The sequence below is a fragment of the Triturus cristatus genome, chromosome 5_1, assembly GCF_964204655.1.
Source record: "Triturus cristatus chromosome 5_1, aTriCri1.1, whole genome shotgun sequence".
In the NCBI taxonomy this organism is placed as follows: Eukaryota; Metazoa; Chordata; class Amphibia; order Caudata; family Salamandridae; genus Triturus; species Triturus cristatus.
In genome coordinates this window covers 418,735,978-418,751,680 of record NC_140587.1, presented here as the reverse complement: position 1 = coordinate 418,751,680, position 15,703 = coordinate 418,735,978, and the positions used below count along the sequence as shown (strand labels likewise).

At 42.9% G+C, this 15,703-nt stretch overlaps 1 protein-coding gene across 3 annotated transcripts in view; it reads right to left on the bottom strand.

Moving 5' to 3' along the window:
• RGS22 (regulator of G protein signaling 22) overlaps positions 1-15,703 on the bottom strand; it is a 1,028,745-nt gene that overhangs the window by 558,600 nt on the left and 454,442 nt on the right. For all 3 annotated transcript variants that reach the window (XM_085605181.1, XM_085605183.1, XM_085605184.1), the window contains one exon: positions 3,599-3,713. In XM_085605181.1, coding sequence (XP_085461307.1) covers positions 3,599-3,713 — 115 coding nt within the window. The remainder of the gene's footprint in view (positions 1-3,598; positions 3,714-15,703) is intronic.

Here is a 15,703-nt window from a genome sequence, read left to right as displayed (position 1 = left end):
AGCTTCTTCCAAACTGGTTGGAGATAGTGCATTTTTGTTAACTTACTACAGGGCAGTATGAATAAAAAAGATTATAAAGTTATGGCTTGAAAATGTTCAACATTAGCAAAGTCCTTTCAAGCAATGGGATATTCCTCCTGAGGATGGTTTCGAATACGACAGTCAAAACCCGGCTCTACAATGTCATCAGCACTCGTCACCTCCTGCGGTTCCCAGTCACATTGCTCTGTTTTCCGCAGCACTAAGCCTTGGCGTCGGGCCAGCCCCAGGCACCAGTTGGCGCTGTCGCCACTGTGGACACAGGGCCCCGGTCTCTGCCTGAACATCCTCTACTGCTGTAGTCCTACGCGGGCCACTACTGATGGATGAGTGTGAACCCTTCAGGCTAAAGGGCTCCTCTGTCACTTTTCGCCTGGGGAGGCTGGACCCTTGGTGCTGTCCAGACCTGCATGTCGCAGAATGGTGCTACAGAACGAGAGGGCTGGCTGGAATTTTCACCTAGTGTTACTCCTAGGGTGCAAATTATCTGTAGGGTAACCACCAACAATCTAGGTCATCACGCATACTATCCAGCTCTGGGCTGTCTTTTCATAACCTAGTGCATTATGGTTATTGTAGTCTTGTTATGTTTCTATTGACCTGATTAGGGAAAATTGCAGATGAATTGCTATCTCAGTGTGTTGCGTGGCACATGCAAGTTCTGCCTGCTTTTCAGCCCACACCACTTTGCAAGCATGGGACCTAAAGTCCCAGCACCTCGTTTTAAGGATCATTTGAAAGCTCCTTGCAGGTAGCTAAAGAAAGGAAGACCAGCTCTGACTGAGTGTCTAGCTGCTTGGCGACTCCATATTGTGCATGAAACATGGAGCCGGTCCCGGCTTTTTGGTCGCCAGCACTTTCCATGCTGGGATATCTCAGCCCCCGTTACTGCAAAACCACTAGTTTTAAGAATGCAACATGCCTTTGGATGAACAACTACTCCTAGCTCAGAGTAGTGAACGTAACATTGGGGCCACTATGCATCTACAGGAAAGGACGTGTTAACTGCCAGGGTGAGGGCTTTAGGTGAATGAAAAAAGTGTGTGGGAGAGTGTACCTGAAAGAGGCATGGTTATGTAATTAAGGGAGCGGCTTTAACATGTACATTTCTAGGATTCCCATTGGACACCACTCAACTGGTATTTTGGAGCCTCACCGAGCTTTCTGTGATTGCATCCAGATATATAAAACAACAACTGACATACATCTCTGCCCCGGATATGGAGCACTATGTGTAACGTTGTTTCTGTTTTTTACAGCGTACATTTTCCTATTGCTTACTAATGCAGAAAGCCATCTCGCACTATACTCCTAAATCCTGCATGGTAAATTGACCTCAGCTTACTTCTGCTTGATTCCTCTCCTTAGTTCAGAGTGACCCTCTTCTTACCTTTCATTCTTTGATTAACTTCTGTTCCGGAATATAGCTTTCTCTCAACCTCATGCCTGCCTCAAACCTTCTTAGTGAAAATTCTGCATTTGTATGATACCTCATTTCATAAATCACAGCCTTTCCTCTTTAAACACCTATCCCTGCAAGCTAACATTGTTTAATCTCCCCCAGCCTATCTCTCTCACCAATCATTCACATGAAACCACATATCCCCCAATAATGACTACACCTACCTGGTATTCATATATTGCAAAGTAGCTGGAGTATATGCATTTTTCTTGAGAGCACATGACTAATTGCAATGACCAACAATAACCACTAGATTAACCACTAACTTTGGGTTTCGGAGTAGTGCGCTAATCGCTGTAAAGTTCTTCAATGACTTGTCAAAGATAGTAAGCGCTATATAAATCCAAATACAATTATAAGAAAACTACCACCTCATCAGCATATACTCGACCTCAAGAAGCTGCCTGGTTGACATGGACTGCAAGGTCGTTTGGTACATGGCACCATGCTGTGACTTTACGTTGACCAACGCCGGGCAATATGGATACTCTGGATCCTCAAGACTGAGGATGATGTCAATCGTTGGGGCTGAGGTTGACATACCATATGAGAATAACAAATGATAAAACATTGCTAGAAAACCTATGAATGATAGGATTCTGCAACAAATAAGTAGCGTCTTGAGAAAGTGCATTGGAATAAAACGCGTTGGCTGGCCGGTTTTATTCATAGTTAATTAGGAAGAAATTATAATTTGAAAACTGGACCTTCATGCTAAGCAAACTATTTCATTGGAAATATGGACGTCACCCTAAGGATATTGATTCTGGGATGAACATTTAAAGTAAACTTAAATGATTTGGATAAAAGTCAGAATGCTTTTCGCAATTGTGTTGAGATCATTTCGGACATGACACTCAATACCTACACAGAGCATTCCAAAGGTAAAGTCCAGGCAGTCCTTCAGTCAAGCATGGCCATCAAATAGGTGTGACTCAAGCGAAGACCGTGGACGCATGTGGTTTGTCTCCGGGAGTACACAGCACAATGCTCAGGAGCACGTGGGATGAAGTGGACTAACTTTAAGTCAAACAAATCCTCAGAATGTAGCTGTTGAGGACAGATTTTGAAGCACTTCACTTGCAATGTTACTTATGCCCTTCAGCTAGGAAACTGTGATGCATTACTCTTGCACACAGAAGGGCAACCCAGAAAAAGCCAAGTGCAAATACAGCAAACAGCGCACAATGTAGAAAACATGACATTACAAAAGAAGACAGTGTGCACAATTTTGCTGAATGCAACCACTCGCAAATTATAAGCTCACTACATCACAACAGAGACCCCAAATGAATGGAAATGAAATTCGACTTGTAAGACGCATCAAAGGGCAGAGATTTGTAGTAGTTTTGTGGCTTTGATCAAGCAACATTTTTGAAATAATGCATCTGAAAGTAGATCGTCAAAACACTAGGGCCGCCATTACAAGTGGCCGGATAAATTCTGATAATTGTCTTAACACCTATTATCTCATGCAATGGAGGCCATCTCGCAATGGGGACCTAAGGGTCATTAAAATGATTGGCTGTGTTAATGAATTTTCCTGATATGAACATTCTATGCATTAATGAATTGTAAACACTGGTTATATTGTGTTTATAATGTGTTGTCAGTTGGCTCGCCAGGAATACCTGGCTTGTGCTGCCATAAAGTGCGGTGCTATACTCGTTTGGTCAGTGACAACTTCCAAATGTACGACATTGATTGGCAAAGCAATTGATTCTATCTGCATTGTTGTACTAAATTATGACAACGGCTCTAGGAACTGGCCTATACACAACCCTACGTCACTTCTATGATCTAGGCCCAGAGCTGTACAGTGTTTAATAAGCTTAGAAAAAGAAAATGCTAAATAGCCTGCGTTTAAAGTTCTATTTTCAGATGAGTAAGTCTTAACTCGCCCAATGTTTAGTAAAACTTTGCACGTGGTACTGGCGAGGGCTCTTTAACTAGAGTTCTTTATTTCTTTGGATAGACGGCTCCTATAAATCACACCGTGAGTATCATGCATGGTCTACCCCAGTGGTGTATGCAATTGCTGGACAAGCTGTACCTCGTCCATGGACGCACTTAAGCACCGTCTGAAGTTCTACTTACCAAGAGCACGTCTTCTCTGATGTCCTGCACCTTTGGCTTCGGCTCTACACTCAGAGAATCATCCCTCACTTGAGTTATGTGCGACGCGCGGCTGACGCTGGAGGGGGGCCTCGACCTGTGGGAAATATACATTGCACAACTGTGTCAATCCCACTGCAGTGCTCTGTACAGCTTTGTACAAGTGCCCAGCACACATCAATGGTTCAACCTTCACAGACAGTCACAGAAGCCAAACCCTGGGGAAAACCTTCATTTCTAGTTTTCTTGACATCCGAAAGAGAACACAGTCATGGATGCCTAAAAGCACAAGACTTTATGAGGAAAAGAAGAATCCTATGGGCCAACAGCAAGTTCAAATACAACGGTCAATGTCTCTAACTAGAAACATGGATAGAAAGAGGCATCTCGCACCCACTGCAGCTGGAAGACGAAGGCCAACCCCACACTTTTGAAGCGCTTAGGGGAACACACAACCTCCCACCAATAGAGCTCTACAACTTCTTGAAAATCAATACAGCCCTCTCAAAAATTAAGCTCTCGCCACACACCCCCTCAATCATGCAGTACGTCACTAACCTCAATAAAATAGGCCATCAGGTATCGCACCTATATAAACTACTACGCCTAAAGACCACCAAACTCAATGACAAAATCACTAGCTATTGGGTTAACCAGACTGAGACCCCACTCACTGACCAGGACCTAGCTCTCCTCTGGTCTTCACCATCACGCAATAAAATCACATCAACACTGTCACAGACAAAATTCTGGCTCCTCCACAAAACATTCTGGACCCCCGCCCGGCTGGCATCTCTAGGTCTCAGAGATGACAACCTATGCTGGAACTGCACCAGGGAGAAGGGAGATCTAGCGCATCTCATATACTACTGCCCCAAACTCAAAAAGTTCTGGGACAAAATCTTTGACTTTATTAAAAAGGCATTGGGATGCACAATAACCCCGGCTTCCTCCTCCCTTACCACAGCATTCATAACCGCACATCTCCCCACACAGCACGATAGGGACCTCCTTGACCTCCTTCTGACCGCTGCCATCAAGTTGGTCCTGACAAACTGGAAAAATACTGCCAAAACATCATACAGGTGCTGGTTCAACTGGGTGACATACCTCAGAGGAGCAGATTGCACAGCCCTGCAAAACTCTCCCTGGAAACCATCATAAAGGGGGATGTGGAAATCGCTTGACACCTTTCTAGAAACATACGAACCACGTGAACCACCAATGCTCCCTCTGATGGAGCAGATCACCCAAACGCTGTCCCCAACCCAGGCTAAGCATAGACCCAAAATACACTTCTTGCACACTAACTCTTCTCTTCTCTACTTTCTTTCTACACTTCTCTATCCTTATTCTAACCTCGTCGGCAACACAGAGGGCTCCAGATGGATAAGATTAAAGAGGGCAATTTGAACTGTAGTTAACAGCAATTAAGCTACTATGTAATTATTGCTCCTCTATGCTTTTTGATATGTAATGACCAACTGGTACTCTCAACTGCAATACGAATGTACCTGTATTTGTTGAAAAATTATAAAACATAAAAAGAAATTATAAAAAAAGAAGTAAGGGACGAATCTCTGTTTTCAATTACATGTTCCCTGTCATCACTGATGGTTGAACCTGGGGTGGAATTAACAATGCTGGCTGGTTTTGCCCAGTGAAATAATAGCGAATACAAGTTATCACACAGACCCTACAATATTGAGTCCAATTCCGCATGCATTACCCCTTTCGGGGGTTATAACAGTCCCAAATCTGCAATTATTTACCACCTGCTTGGAGCAAGTGCTAAACATTGCAGTGGCTTCTTTCCTGGGCCTTGGGTGGGTAGGAAGGAAGGCACTCTTCTTTTCAATTCAGCTAGGGGAAGCTTTTTCGGCTCACCCCATACTAAAATATGTGCGTGGGCTGAGAGTGGACGCAGCCGCGACCTGCCAATCCCACAGCGCCATACGGAAACCCGAGCCCTGGATCACTGGGTCCAGAGTTAGCAGACCAGACGGTTTCAGTCCAGCTGCACCGTGAAAGACATGAAGCAGCATCTCCCAGGAGATAGAGCTTCGGGTAACTTGTAATGGAACCCTCATTTTCTTTTCTCATTCAAATTCAAAACGCTACTTTTAAAAAACAATTTATTATATAAGCCCCTACCACCCACCGCCATGCCTGTTTTTTTCCTGTCCGACAAGGCGGTTGTAGCGCCGGTGTTTTCTCTTCTGTGTCTGTTCCTAATGCTGCCGTTTTGTGCAGAGGGTAAGTTATTTTAATTTTTTTTAATAACTACGTTTTTTGGTGTGTATTTTGACACGGACCTTACCGGTGTTCCGGTCAGTCGCGTCCCTGCTCTGTTTCTTGAACGCACTCCCCACGCATGTGCTTGGGTGGGGAGCTTTCCTGTGCGTTGGTTGACGGGTCGTTCCGGTGCTGAGGGTTTCCAGCAGTAACCGGATCCCGCAGCCATGTTCTGTGTATATGTGGCTGTGGGGGAGGCAGCTGGGCTGTCCTTTTGGCAATTCAAGTCTCATGCATGTTAAGACTTGATTAATGGATGGCGGTATTTAGGGGAAGTTGCTGGGCACTTCCTTGTTTGCTCTGTTGGTTCCGGTTGGTGTTTGACATTTCTGCCTTGGCCATGAGGGATGAGGATTCCACTCTGGTGCCTGCCAAATCTCTATGACAAATAAAGTATAGGATCTGCAGCAGGATGACCGGTTTCAAATTTCCAGGTCAGATTTGCTGGATATGATTAATTCTGCTGTTCCGGCTGCACTGCTTGAGCCTTATGCCAAGAAATCTAAGGTAGAAGAGGATCAGGACCTGGACAATTCCCATAAAGGGAAGTATCTCCAGGGTAAATTTTTTTCAGACATGTTGGCCCATATTCGTGAGTGGTGGATGACCTGCCTTTTCATGATGTCATTAGGGACATTCTAGCTAAGGAATGGCTTGAGGTCGACAAACAGGGGATTCCTCGCTTTTTGGGAAAGAGTTATTGCTCAGCTGAGTTTTATATCCAGTTTCCTCAAGTTGCTAAAGTCAATACTATTTTGTCCTCGAAGGCTTCTTCTTCTGTGTCTTTGGAGGGTGGTTCCCTTGCTGATCAGATGAGTGGAAAGTGGAGTCAGCTTTGAAACATTCGTATACTGCTTCTCATTTTGGAATTCAGGCTAGTACTTACTCTGCCTATGCCTCGCAGGTCCTTATCAAGGATTTCGAGAAGATGTTTGACTGTCTTCAGGATCAGGGGGATCCTACTCCTATCTTGGCACAGATGGAGGTCTTGGTGCCGTTTCTGTCCAATGTGACTTTTGATACACAGTGGGCCTCCTCGGCTGCCGGGGCAGTTGTGGCTGGTCGGAGGTCTCTTTGAACAAAGCCTTGGCGTCTTGATGCTGCTGAAAAGGCCTTACTTAATAAACTGCCTTTTGATGGTCCCCGGTTTTTTGTGGTTGATTTGAATACAATGGTGCAGCTGTCTGCGGAAGAGAATTAGTTGTTGAAGCCTATTCAGAGTGTGCAGAACAAGAAGTTATTTTTCCATAAGCAAGACTTTCAGGGAGCTCTCTCTTGTTTCTCAACCCTTTTGAGGACAGGCCCGTGGTCAGGGGGCTGCGTTTCATTTTAAATCCCGGCCTCAGCAGCAGCCCCAGGGTGCTGAGCAGAAGTGACTATGCCAAGGTGGGGGCTCAGCTCTATTTGTTCCTGGATCAATGGTCAACTCTGATTTCACAGTGGGTACTGTCGGTCATCGATCAGGGGTGCCAGATTCCGTTCCGGGGTCCTCCCCCCCTCTGGCCTGTTTTCGGGTTACCCCGTTATCGAGAGACTTTGTGAAGAGGTCTGCTATGTTGTCAGGTGTAGACATGTTGCTGGCAAAGGGCGCTGTTCTCCTGGTTCCAGAGGCAGAACGAAGCCTGGGTTTCTATTCCACGCTCTTCTTGGTCCCCAAACTCGATAATTTGTACCACCCGATTCTAAATCTTAGGGCTCTGAACAAATTGGTACAGCTGGATCATTTTCGGATAACCACCTTGCAGTCCGTCATTCCCCTCATCCAAAAGGGCGACTTTTTGGTTTCTCTGGACTCAGGCGACGCCTATTTTCACGTTCCTGTCCATCTGGGTAGGCAGCAGTTCCTGAGGCTTGCAATGAACGAGTTCCATTAGCAGTTTCGGGTGTTGCCTTTCGGTCTCTCTACTTCTCCCCTGACTTTTACCGGGTTTCCCTGTGTTTCCCTATATTGATGATTGTTGGATCTCTGCTTCCTCCCTTCCTAAGGCTCTTCTGGCAGTGGAGGCAATGATGGCCATGTTCCAAGGTCTGGGGTTGAAGCTGAATCTGGCAAGATCTCATCTGGTCCCTGTTCAGAGACTACAGTTTATCGAGGGACTTTCCAACACCTTGTTAGGGGTGTTGTTTCTCCCTCTTGATCATATCTCTACCCTATAGCTTCTTCTGCGGGACCTGCTGAGTCGGTCATCTGCCTCAGCTCGGGTTTGGTTGTCGGTCCAGGGCTTGATCGCTGTAACCACAGGTGTGGTTCCCTGGGCTCGCCTACACCTCAAGCCTTTGGTGAATCATCTGATGTCTCAGTGGGACCCCTCCAGTGCAGGTTGCGACTCTCTGGTTCCTCTCTCCCTTGTTCTGGTTCGGGACTTGGGCTGGTAGCTTTGCACTCCCAATCTGGTGAAGGGTGTTTATTTTCAGCTTCCTCCTCCCTTCTTGTTGACGACAGACGCCAGTCTTTGGGGAGCCACGTTGGGTTCCTTGGAGGCCAATGGTCTTGGGATGACAGTGCCTGTTCATCGAACTGGCGGAAGTTGGCCGCCGTTTGGCGGGCTATGCTGTTCTTTCAGGTTTCCCTCCAGTGGGCGAATCTGTTGGTTCGTACTGCCAATCAGGGGGCTCGCTGTTGCTAGAACCGCCAGGGAGGGACCCAGTGGGCGCCCCTGATTCTGCTGGCTTCAATGAATTGTGCCTGTGCGGAGTCTCACCTGTTGGCATTGAAGAGCTGTTTACATTCAGGGTCACCTGAACTTTCATGCGGACAGCTTGAGCCGCAACCTTCCGTCCTCGGTTCAGTTCCATCTGTCTGTTCCACTGTTCCGGACCTTTGTCTTCGCTTCAGGACACCCTGGATCAACCTTTTTGCTTCCCCGCACAACTCCCTTCTCCTTCGGTTCTATTCAGAGATGGTTTGTCCTCAGGCGTGGCTGGTGGATGCTCTCTCGATTACTTGGCCTCCAGGCCTTCTGTATGCTTTCACTCCGATTCTTCTCCTCCTGAGGATGCTGCAGAAGATTTGAAAATAACCTTGGCTTCCTCCGATTTGATAATTTTTTGTGCGCCTCCTTTGTCTCCACACATGAATAGAAGAAGGTCACCCACTGACATCAAATCCTGTCTCATTCATATGCTGGCGCCACTGCCACCAACAGTACATAAGGGAAAGTATTTTTAATGTTCTCTGTTTCTCTTTATTTCTTTGGGGGGAGAGGGGGTCAACTGCTGTGTGGATAACTTTTTAATGGCCTTAGGAATAGCTGTGGAATCAATGGGTCTCTTGGTTTGCACAATCCAGAGGTGATCCTAAGGCGGCGTGCTAGGAATAAATATAATACGAGTCTTCCAATATGCGGAAACAGCCAGAGCCAGGTCTCCATGTATGCAACAATGCCACCTGCAAAAAGAAACAAATGATGGACGGAATGTTGAACATTGCACACATTACCCCCAGTCATGAATATCTGGGTTTAATCCATCGTTTTTTTGCTCACCACGCCACCCCAGTTTGGACCCAGCCATACGCAAATCAGTCTTGACCCTATGCCTCAAGGGAACAAGCATCCTAGGACAGGTTTCGGAGTAACACCCCTCATCAGCCAGGATAGCTTGACTCCAGTGACGCGGTGCGCACAGGACCCACGCCTGGGCATACCCTTCCCACTTAGGGTGACACATGCAAAAAGAAACAAATGCTCTCCATGCTAATGGAGTCAAGCTAGCCTGGCTGATGAGGGGTGATGCCCCGAAACCGGTCCCAGGATGCTTGTTTCCAGTCCACGGAGGACCTGGCCTGACACTTCGTGCTGGACTGTTTCCATAGGGAACAGGGTCAAGACTGATTTGCATATGACTGGGTCTAACTGGAAAGGCATAGCGAGCAAAAAAAACAATAGATTTAGGCCCAGATCTCTGTACGGGGGTGGATGTTTGACATTGTGCAGCATTCTGTCCATCAATTGTTCATTTTGCAACAATGCCACCTCCATTTCACATCCATGTTATTATAATTGCATTTATATAGCGCCTACTACCCCTGATGAGGTTTCGAAGAGCTTTACCAAAAAGGATTAGTGGTGAATTGGTATAAGGAGATATGAAATTAATTTAGCGGTGGACATGCAAGTTTGTTATTTGGATTGAAAAAGGATGGTGGAGGGATAGACAAGGGAAGGGTTTGAATTTACATAGCACCTGCTACCCCTGATGAGGTGTCGAGGCGTTTTTCAGCAGCTAGCACGTCACTCCCAGAACCTAAACAGGATTAGTGGGGGATTAGTATAGGGAAGTGTGAAATTAATTTGAGCAGTGGACATGTTAGTCTGTTAGTTGGATTGAAAAAGGACAGAGGAGAGATATAAGAAAGTGGGTTTTTTGGGAGCTGATAGCAGTAGGAGGAGGTATGGGATGAGTAAAGGGGAAGTGGAGGTGGGAAGAGTCAGAGGGAAGGGTTTAGAAAGGATTGTTTGGGAGGTCTGAATAGTAAAAGAGGTATGAGACAGCGGTGGCTGGTGAAATGCTAAAGTGGAGAGGCATAAAATGATTACTTTTATTATAATATGCAATCACAGTTTTTCAAAATTGTATATTCAATATCAACATGGATCACATCAATGTTATTAGAAACAGGAGTCACAAAGAGTACAGACGATCAACTAGAATTTGCACTATTGGCAAGGTAGAAAGAGACAATATCATTCCTTCTTCATCTCTTAGTATCAAACAGGAAGATAATCCATTGAAGTTCACAAAAGCTAAAGGAGAAAGTACAGGTAGCAGGGTGGCTTACCACACCTCACAACAATTTAAAACTTGCTAATGAATTCGACTAGATGGTGCTGATGTTAACCTGGTAACCACTTATCAGTTATTAATTTGTCAGCCAGGGGTATGAAATGGCGTGCAGCTTCTCAAAATCATATTTCTTGAACCTGGTCTGCCTTTGGAGGGGCGTTTGCATCACTACAATGCTATTTAACCAAGATAGCCGTTCCAAAACAATGTTGTCTTTAGAGGTTCTTGAATATTTGTATTTGGAGGAATGAATTGTCACCGGCGTAGTGAGTCTTTTTGGGTTTTTTTAGGCTGTGGTGAGTTTACGTGGCCATCCTGGACCCTGGAAATGTAGCTTTGTTGCCTTTGTATTTGTTCATTTTTTAAGTGCTACTTATTCTACCTATCTCAGATAGATAAAAGATTAAGTCCACATACCAGAATTTTAACCTGACCACTGCATGTTGAACACTGTTAACTGTGTTGTAGTAGTAAAATAGAGTTTATTGTATTAATCAATTGATGACAATAAAAATGTGAATCATAGCATGTATTGTTAAAAATTGTCTAACGGTATAAAAAATCTGCAATTAGAACTTACAAGTCAAACTTACAACAATCAAGTTCAGTACATACACTCCAAAGAAGAGATTCTGTATGTTTCCGAATTCAACAATAATTTACATACATTACTCGACCATCTATCACTGCATTACCATCATCCTTATTTCAGTCTATTGCCTTTTAATGATAAAATAAAGTGCTGGTGTGCCAAGTGTGCATAGCGAATGCATCTAGCTTACAGCAATTAGATTTAATACATACACCTCCTAGTATTAACTGCTGTTTATGTTCCAACTTCTACAGTAATTTACATATATTGTTCAGCCATCTACTGCTGCATTCATGACCTTCTTTAGCTCAGTCTATTACTTTTATTGATATACTGAAGTGCTAATGTGCCGAATGTTCAAAGCGCATACAATCCATTGCATTTTAGCAGCTGACCCTTTGTCTTTAAAAAAAAGTCCAAAACTAAATGTTGCTTCCCTTTGTATACAGACAGTTACGCGGATAATGCTTTACAGGCCTGATCTAAAAATGTTATCACCATTATAACTGCATTACATTCTCTCAACCTAAAACATTATCTAACAGCATTCGTAGTAGTTCTTATTTTAGCATTTTTAAACAAGGAGTGTAAATATATTATCCGTATAGACAACAGTTTTGGGTAGATACATACAATGTGTAGAAGAGATTTGACTGTGGAGCCACGGAGAGGAAAGGCTGTACTGCCTTTAAGAGCTGGGTTCTATTTCCTTCAAACTCCCAGATCGGAATATAAAGCAGTCTAAATCTTAGAAACTTCTTTTTTACATGGCCAGGTAGATGTAGACCTAAACATTATTTGCACTGTGCAGTTTAAGTGTCAATTATTAAATCCGTATGGTTGTATTTTGCAGCTGGTGACTGATCCAAGGCCCACTGCTTGGTTGTAAAAACATTGCAGATGAGATCTTTCCGGACGGAACAGTTCATTTGCCCCAGCTCCTGTAGGTCAGGCAAGTCATAAGGTCCTAGTCCTGTCAACATAGTGTGCAGTTCTATATCTTTATATATAGGTCTCCTCAACTCTTCAAATATTACATGTTTCAGTGACGATGGAACAGCCTTGGAACATTCGACAATATAATTCACAGTACTCCTTTAATGCAATGATACCAAGGCATTAGACCAAGTTCCAATCTCATAATACAGTGAGGGGTTGCCAAGCGTAAATGTAATAAAGTGTGTATGCATTTCATGGAAGTTTTTTCAAAGCTGAAGATGACCTTGTTACTCATTACTGGGGATGCATATAATAAATATGAAACTAGCTTCATATGTAGTGCTTTGAGTGATGAACTAATCGCTTTTCCTCTAAACGTATTTATGAATCTTAATACCGATCTGGTAATTACTGTTGATTTCATTTGTCTTCTGGCCAGGTGGCTTGACCTGGATAACTTATTATCAGTAATCAATCTGTGGTATTCATATTGGTTCACTACTCCAATCAGTGTTTCTCCTAATACCCACCACTTAGCTTTTGTTAGCTGTCCAAAAGTCACCATTTATGTTTTGGACATGTTGGCTATTAGTCAATATTCCATATTATAAGTATGTCGTTGATTCAGTTGATGTTGTAGTCCTTTTGGCGTCTGGGACAGGATCACTAGGTCATCTGCTTATGCCAGAGATGTTATTTTTGTACCTCCAACTTTGGAGGAATACCGTGGTCAGACTTTACCAGACTTATTTCAAAAGGTTAGGGTCGATTTCCCATGCTATAAGTTTGTTCCACAGCCTTTGCGTATTAACCTTATTGAATGCTGTGAAGTAATCCACGAAACAGGCATATAGTGGGGTTTTTTGGGGAATATGTGCGTTTTTTCCAAGGGCCAATGTTGTAATGTTATCAAATGTTGAACATCCTGGACGAAATCCTATTTGTGTGGTTGGAATTAGTAATTTTTCCTCTGCCCGGAGCCTTAGTTTATTCTGGAGATGTTTGGCAAACAGTTTCCCTCCAAAGTCTAGTAGTGCTATTAATCTATAGCTGATCGGGTACTATTTGTGACCTCGCTTATATATCGGATGCTCAATCGCTCCTTTCCAGGAAGATGGAACTTTCCCTAACTTGGTTACCTGTGTGAACAGCCGTTCTAACAACGTGCTCAAAAAGATTATGTTTAACTTGACCGATCTATCGGGATACCATTTGGTTCAGCTGCATTACATGAGCACAAACTTTTTATAGTTCAGATATTTCTTTCTGTGTTATATCCGGAAGTATTCCAACAACTTGTGACGGTGTTTAGTGACAAATGATAGCTGATTTATACAGAGTTTTGATATAGGTTTCCCATTTTTCACATAGGATAAACAGATCATCTGGCTGCTTATATGAATCTATACCATATCCCACCAGGGACCAATAAGCTAGTTCATTCCGAGATGAAATAGCATGATATAGTTTTGCATAAGCATTGTCCTCCCTATCCCGTTTTATTTGTATATTTATGTTCTTCAATTCCCTCTTTAAGTCTTGCAACTTCAGATCATAGTCCTTGGACATAAGAAGTTTTAGTGTATGTCGCACCATCTTGCTATATACTATCTTCGATTCAATAAATTGCTGAGTACTGTTTGATATTGCTATATATATGTGTAGTTTCTGTAATTTAGTCATCAGGATCTATAGTATGTTCTTTAGTATGGATTTCCAAGTGTTCATCCAGTCATCCCCAGGTTCCATCAGTGCAAAATCTTTTCGAATACATGGTGTTCGTGGCTCCGCCTAGGTTAGACGCCCAGTCTTTTAGCATATTGTTCCAAATAAGCTTTTTACCATTAACAGCAATCATGCTATTACTGTTAGCCGTTACATGGGCCTTCCACTGATCATGTTTGATGTTGATAACTAGACTTTGTGGATCGTGATCACTCTGGGGTGTTTGTATGACGGCATAGATTTTACACAGGTGAAAATATGAATAATGCATAAATGTGTAGTCTATGGCAGTGAAGACCATGGACTCCAGAAAGTTGGTGCTGCCAGTTGGTCTTCTGCTAATCTTCTATTTAGCGTCCTATATTCTGAGTCCACCATAAAATTATAAGTAAACCTACTTTGAGTATTGGAACTCAGTTTTTTTGTAAACATTTTTACAGATGAGGGATATTATAACTCAAATCTGGTTCCTCGATGTTTGAGAGTCGGTTCGCCGATGGCAATAGGGTTTGACTGAAGTCCCCTGTTACAATGACCAATGGTTGGCCATATGCAAACATTATTTGCTCCAATTCCTCAGGTGTTGTCCGGTATTTAAACTTGCATTTCACCAGTTGGGGGGGGAGAGATAGATGTTTATAATCAACAGCTTTACAGAAAATTGTTTTGTTAGAAGAACTGGCAATATATATTCCGAGGATGTTTTTATTTTTCCACTTATCATACAGAGTTTATTACTTATTGATGTTGATAATCCTCCACTCGGCATGCCAAAAGCATTATTTTTTGCTTTAATTTAATGCGTAGTATAATTTGAAAATGTTAGATTTAGAGATTCGCAGGTCTCCTGATGACAAATTACACATTGTTCTTGCATAAAACTAGACATTTTTTTTCCTGCTTTTATCTATTGTCTCATATATCCTGCAATATTCCATGATAGGATGGAGAAATCATTATACCACACTTCAATTTCTTCATATTCAATAGGAGTACTGTTTAGTCAAGTATGGCTGGTGCGTTACTCTTAGATTCAATGGCCTTATAACGGTTTATGTTTCCTTTGCAGTGATTTGTAAATTTTCAAATCTTATTAATTCTTTGGGGCCTTTAAAAGGTGGTCTAATGTTTAATGTTAATTTTTCATACTCTGGTTGTCTGTGGTAGGTTCTCAACATATGCAGATATTTAGGTTTCTCCAGTTGCCCGATTTTAATTCCCCAGTCTGCTAAGGACACTTTTTGGGATGACCATGTTGGTCCAGTGGTTTCATAGTCCCTATTTGTTTTATGATGAACAAAAAAAAAATCAAACAGCCAAAAGTGATTTTGAGTCTAGTTCTTTCAAGTCCTCAAAGCAATGTAATAGGTTCAGTATGTTTTGCCAATTTGATATATCATGTGGACTTTCAGATTTAATATAGAGGTGTGAAGTTAATTACATATTTTTCTTCACTAAAAGAAGGTACCTTGTATGATATTAATTTGTTTTCTTGGGTTGTATTTCCATTTACTGCCCTTTTAGTTTCATGTCTGCTTATCTGTTGAGTGCACACAGGATCCCCAGTTTTGTTGTTTTCTATTTCTGAGCAGTTTTTCGCTTCCTCGTCTATTCGAGTGATGATTGAATTTATACGATCTAAACAATTAGGGTGCTCGTCTTCTAGTTTTTTAGTTTGCCCCGTTATGCCATCCATAATCTGTTTCAGTAAAATCACAACTATCACTTGAAGATGAAATGGCTTTATCTAT